The sequence below is a fragment of the Pholis gunnellus genome (assembly GCF_910591455.1).
Source record: "Pholis gunnellus genome assembly, chromosome: 24".
Lineage (NCBI taxonomy): Eukaryota > Metazoa > Chordata > Actinopteri > Perciformes > Pholidae > Pholis > Pholis gunnellus.
In genome coordinates this window covers 11069208-11075591 of record NC_136551.1, presented here as the reverse complement: position 1 = coordinate 11075591, position 6384 = coordinate 11069208, and the positions used below count along the sequence as shown (strand labels likewise).

At 45.9% G+C, this 6384-nt stretch overlaps 1 protein-coding gene across 1 annotated transcript; it reads right to left on the bottom strand.

Moving 5' to 3' along the window:
* Positions 1 to 2643: 2643 nt before the first annotated feature.
* LOC306715388 (gap junction alpha-3 protein-like) lies at positions 2644 to 4619 on the bottom strand (the record flags this gene model as incomplete). The annotated part of the gene is made up of 3 exons (XM_079185744.1): positions 2644 to 3475; positions 3795 to 4351; positions 4551 to 4619. The coding sequence occupies 3 exons, from the start codon at positions 4617 to 4619 to the stop codon at positions 2644 to 2646; spliced, it is 1458 nt and encodes a 485-aa protein (XP_079041870.1).
* Positions 4620 to 6384: the final 1765 nt, after the last annotated feature.

The following is a 6384-nucleotide window of genomic DNA, read 5'->3' as shown; positions in this document are numbered from 1 at the left end:
TACTCTTTAACGATGGCGCTGTTTGATTTGTTTCAGTTAGCCGTGTGTATTAAAGCAATATAGCGCCTCGAAGCCGTCAGCTAGGACTTTAATATCCGGTGGAAGGATACGTTCACCATGACAACTTTTACTCAGGTGCCTTTTACCGTTGGGACGTCGTGTACATCCAAAATAAATTACGCCAAAAGTTATTTTGGGGCACGAAGCCTCACAGAGAAAATCTAAACAAAAGGAACGTTAGCGGAGATCTTTACTGGCTAACGACAATTCATGTCTTAAAAACCAACCAATCTGTCCGTTTTATAAATCTCTTTAACGTTACCGTAGAAATAAGGAGAGAGCAAACCTCCCTCTTTATGGAGCGTTAGCTATACGTTAGCTAGTTAGCTAAGTTAAGTTGCTAAGATTAGCTAATTTAAGATATGACCACATACAATGCAACGTGTGTGTGAAGACAGCAGGATGTAATGTCACGCAGCGTATCGAAGAACTAAAGGAAAGTTTGAATTCACTATTGAGCTGATGCACACTTTCCAAGTTGCCATGAATGCAGATGAGCAACGTTCCCGATATAAAGATTTGTTTTAAAAAGAAACATTAATGGAGTCACTCTAACATCTGACTCCTGCAGCATGACCGTCTTCTTCTTCAGAGGATGAACCCGGTTAGTTACCTGCTGGTAAAACGTTTAACCCGACCTGAGCGAGTAAGGAGACCTTGAGTTAAGATTATTTGATCAAACTAAAAAAACAAACATTTTGTTTCTATTTAAATGTGGAATCAGACATTACTTTGGTTATTTTTGCTTGCAGTGTTTAAATGCTAATTGAGGCACATGTGGTATAAACGAGCCCTTTTTCTAGTATCATCAACTAATATTCTGCTCAGAGAGAAACGCAAAGAGATACAAATACGCAACACTGTTTGCCCCAAACTCTCCTTTGATGACTTGCTCACAGGTTTCTATTCCTGAATAAAAACACTTATAATGTGATTTAATGAATTAAACCTGCTGGGGAGGGGATTGATATCAGACATTTTCTGTATGTTTTGTCGTTGTCGGCAGAAATTAATGAGAAGAACAAAAAAAATGAACATTCCTATGTGGGAAGTCTGTGAAGAACTGACAGAGAAATCAAAGTTAGCACTTTTTTTTTGTTTTCGATCATATTGCTTTCTTTTTTTTTTCAAAATAAAAATCTAAAAGCTACTGTATAACCTACAGCTAGTCTGGAAAAGGAACATCGAGTCCTCCTATACAGAACAGCTAGGGGGAACTCCACAGTTCTGTAACACACTGCAAACACAAGCATCAGAAAGAAGCTGTACCGATTCCTATGCTCTGTTCAAGCTGCAGCGCTGCTGTCAATCTACTTTAAGCCCTCCATCGTGTCTTCTTTTGGACACTGGAGCTCTGCATAAAGTGACCTGTGGGGCCAATGTCAGAAACAATGCTAAAGCACTTTGGATTTTCTCGATAGAAGTCGTCATAAATTTGCAGCTTGACCAGTAACTAACTTTAAATGTAGGAAGTTCTGTAAAACATCCTGTGGTGCCTGTCAATACTATCAATCATTATATATTTACATATTTATATACTTTATATAGTTTCCCCTGATGTAACTGCAGAGATGTCATTTTGTAAACACTGAAACAAGATTAAGGTAACACACACACACACACACACACACAGCCTGTGGAGCCTAAGGACTACGTCTCAGGGTGGGACTGCTTCATCTCCTCTGTCACTGCGTCCCTCTCTTCATTGAAACTACAGGCTGGCTGAGCGCCGGACACGGACAGACGTGACGCCTCAGACCGTTCAGCTCCATCATCACGTCACAAAGAACAAAAGAAAGTCTCCCTTCAAAGAAATTAAATTAAATGAAAGATAAAAGAATATAGCATTGCTGCCTCTACGCTCCCAAACGTATTAGTTAGTCCAATCATCATCATCATAATCCCAATAACCTTTCCTTATTTGCGTGTGTGTGCTGGATATATATATATATATATATATATATATATATATATATATATATATATATGTACTGTAGGTGTGTGTGTGAGTATGTGTGAGTGACTCCCTATACCTCCCCTGTCCTTATGTAGTTTGGCCGCTACAGTCAGTGGCGGCCATGTTGATCCTCAGCGCTCATCGTGTTTAACGGAATAGTTGGAAACAGCTTTTTATTTTTATTACTTTTTTTGTAAGTTCTCTTTTTAAGTTTCGGCTTCCTCCCCCCAACATATCACTGAGCTTTATTTATTGTTTAATGTGTTGCTCCTTTCATATTAACTACAATTTATTTCTATTTTATTCCAGCTGGATGCACGGCCAACTCTCCACTGTTCTCTGAAATGACTCCAGAAGTGTTGCGAGCAGATTTCTGCAGCGCCCCTACTGTGAGTCCTACTGCTAGTTCAGAACTGAGATTAAAATAAGCAGCCACCTCCAGCTGGATGTGGTCGTGCTTTGCGCGTCTTCCTTGCAGGAATGTCTTTTGCTGGAGGACATGTGTGTGTGTGTGTGTGTTTATGCTGCTGTGCGTATGTGGAAAGAGAGAATGCTTGTGTAGGTTTGCTGTGTGTACACAGCATGTCTGCATGGTTGTGTGAAATGTGTGAGTGTGTGTGTTTTAGCTACACTGCCAGGTCGTCGGGGCGAGCTCGGCTGGACCGACTCGGCTTCAGGACGTCTCTGGCGGCAGAAGCAGGAGGCGGATGCATCTCCGCCCTGGTAACCACGGTGAAGTCGTCATGGGGGACCATATGAGGGGGCGTGTCCTCATCCGCCGCCGCCTCCTTGGGTGCGAGCAGGGAAAGAGGGGTGTGACGAGGAAGTGTAGGAAACGTGGAGTGTTGCTCCCCTTGTGGAAGTGGCGGGGTGATCTCCTCGTGAGGAGAGGAGGAGGCGGAGGTGGGAGGAGAGGGAAGATGAGGAGGGGAGGAAAAGGAGGAGGAGGAGGAGGAGGATGAGGAGTGTTTTCCTTCCAGATCGTGGAGCTCCAGCGCCATGTTGCTCCAGTTCTGCTCCATTGCCATCAGCTGCTCGTGGCTCCCGACACTCACTTTCCCGCCATAAAAAGAAGTGGGCAGCGCCTCCAGCAGGAAGTCATCTGGGTGGAACGCCGTGCCGTACACCTTGAGCCTCGCAGGCCTAGCAGGCCCGGAGGCGGTGTTTAAGGACATCCCTGCGGCTCCTCCCTCTTCTGCCACGACCCTCACCACGTTCACGCTGGCGTACGCCGGCAAACAGTCCAGCGCTGGCGGAGAGGTCTGCTTGGGGATCGTCTCCGCGTCCCTGGGCTCGTCCCCACTCTGCAGCGGCGACTCACCGCCGGGTGCGAACTCGTTGGTGACCCCTTGCTTGACCTTCTTCCAGCCCAGGTGGTAGATCTCCAGCAGGTTGAGGAGCAGAGAGACACAGGCAACCACCAGCATGAAGATGATGAAGATCGTCTTTTCGGTGGGCCTGCGACAACAGACGAACAAAACCACATTTAATTCACAAATGTATAAATAGAGAATATATCCAACAGAGGAAATGCTCCGTCCTTTTCCACGCATAATGCTTGATGTTTTGAAGAGGAGGGATATCGAGGGATTGCCTCCACGCGGCTCTCAACATGGTGATGGCTGAGCTAGCGGTCAGCAGCTAACGTTGCTAACAGCAGGAACAGTGCAAAAAACAGCAACAGTACTGACAGAGCCAACAGTGTCAACCTGAGGAGGAACCGGAGCATCGGAGCTACGCTGAACAAACACACAAAGATCACATCCTACAGTCTAACCTGGAGATGAAGCAGTCCACAGTATTGGGGCAGGGCCAGCGGCCACATTTATAGAGCGGCCTCAGGTGGAAGCCGTAGAGGAAGTACTGTCCCAGGATGAAGCCCACCTCAAACAGAGTCTTGAAGATGATGTTGAAGATGTAGGTCCTCAGTAACGCCCCGCGGATGCGGATCTTCCCGTGCTCATCGCGGATTGGCGGCTTCTCCTTCTTCCCGCCTCCTCCTCCATCGCCGACCCCGTTGTGATAGAGGGGGTCGTGGTCCTCCTGGTGCCGCGCGGCCTTCCGGAGGTCCTCCTCCCTCTCCCTCCTCTTCTCCTCCATGCGGACGATGTGCAGCACATGGCCCAGGTAGATGAGGGTGGGCGTGGAGACAAAGATGATCTGCAGCACCCAGAAGCGGATGTGGGAGATGGGGAAGGCCTCGTCGTAGCAGACGTTCTCGCAACCGGGCTGCTGCGTGTTACAAGTGAAGTCGGACTGCTCGTCGCCCCAAACCTCCTCGGCCGCTGCGCCCAGCACCAAGATGCGGAAGATGAAGAGGACGGTCAGCCAAACCTGGGGAGGAAGGATGAAAAAACACAGTCGGTCCAGGTGGAGACTGACAAATAGGAAGAGGTCTCTTGCCGAGTTCCAATGAGTTCAAATACACAGAAATGTGAAATACAATATTCTAAATTGTGTCTAAAGATTGTGTGGGAAGAAGGACGTGAACCTGATGTCACATCAGTTCATATTTATCGAGTTGATCGGTCACCTTTCCAATCACAGTGGAGTGTTCTTGAGCATTCTCCAGCAGCCGCCCTAGAAAGCTCCAGTCACCCATGCTTCACTCGATGTTCTAGCCTGCAGAGGAAAACAGGAGAGTGATGAAGGACAGAGGAGAGGAGAGGCAGGAGACCAGAGACCAGAGATGCATCGGAAATAACATCTTCTTCTATAATTGTTCTTATGAAAAAAACAAAACCAATGAGTTAGTTTGCCTCTCAATAGTTTTCAGCTACTGTCTGTGGCCCCAGACTGAAGATATGATGTTTTAAAAATGTGATGTGACGTCTGTTCCAGGTTTCGAGGTCAGAGGTGACAGCAAAAAGTGTCACGATGAGGAAAAGAGGAAGGCCGACTTACTAAAATATTGTTGTATTGTCAGTGACAAATCCATCGACCAGAGATCAGAAGAAAAACTCGACCTGGAAAGAAGAGACAAAATCAACTTCATACGTCACGAATTTCACATTTACTGTCAGATTTCACATGGATTACATCTCACCACTTGTATTTCTTGCTTATTCTTCTCGTCCGCATGGAGTCAGTTTATCGTACGACACTAACAAACCGCATTTAAAACTGCATGCACTCGTGCATCATAAAACAGAGGATGATATGGTTGTGGGGCCTTTCAGAGGAAGCTCTAGAACAGAACGAGATAGACAGAATAAAACGGTATCCATGCATCTGTGTGCCACTCTCTGAATGTGGATGCGTGTATATTTATGCGTGCGAGTAAAACTTGGTGCATGCATATGCACATGCATTTTTTTGTGTACTAGTGTATGTGCGTCGCAGAGCTGGCTGGCTTGTGGACAAAAGGCCGGCCATCTGTGGGAAGTGAATGAGCGGATAACAGGTCGTCCCGGTTGAATGCCGGACTCATCACATCCCAGGAATGCTGAGGAGGGCAAATGTTTGCCTGGGATGGACCGATACGTACGCACACGCAGAGTTACGGTTACACGCTACGCCACTGACGACTTAGTTCACTTCTAATATGAAGGGTAAACCCAAGACTTCTGTTATTTTCCCCATCACGCAATATAAATCAGCAGTCTGAGAAGGAAATGTAATTAATACAATAAACCTTTCAAAATACACAAATTCATACATGTCTAAATAGAAGTGGACAAACTTTCCTTGACTTGTGTGAAAGGAAAAGGGAATATGAAATGAATAGAGTGATTACTGTAACTGTCTGCTGATAGGCCGATCTAACAGCGGCAGGAGTACATGTACATGATGTGTTGACGTGATGAAATACCATCTGTCAAGACAGACAATAGAGAAGCTCCCAGATGGACATTGTCCCGGCTGGCGTGTGCTTTTGATGGATCAGAGGTCTTTGTGCTAAAACAGCCCAAACAGTTAACTCTTGGCCTGCCGCGTGCGCCCCGAAAACCGTTTGAAGATATGCGGACAGCGGCCAGGATACACAGAATGTGCCCATAGTGTGTAAAAGTGCATACAATGCCTAAAGGTGCATAAAGCGAGCAAAGGTGCATGATATTTTGTTAAAGATGCTTAAAGGTGTGCGGGTGCGTTACGCGTCACATCGGTGACTTAATGAGTAAAGATATAACGAGTATAAAGGTGTGTAAAGGTGCAATGCCACATATGTAAATACAGACGCTGAATGTTGGGGTGTCCATGTTTTGGCTCCCAAGAAAGTAACATCCATTGAAAAAACATCCCAGAATAAACAGGGAACATGGAGCAGCAGGTTGCCGGGATGGACACTCACTTGAAACTATAGTGGCCCAACACTGGTTTAATTGCCTGCATACATATTAAAAATACCATATTAAAAATAGTAAAAT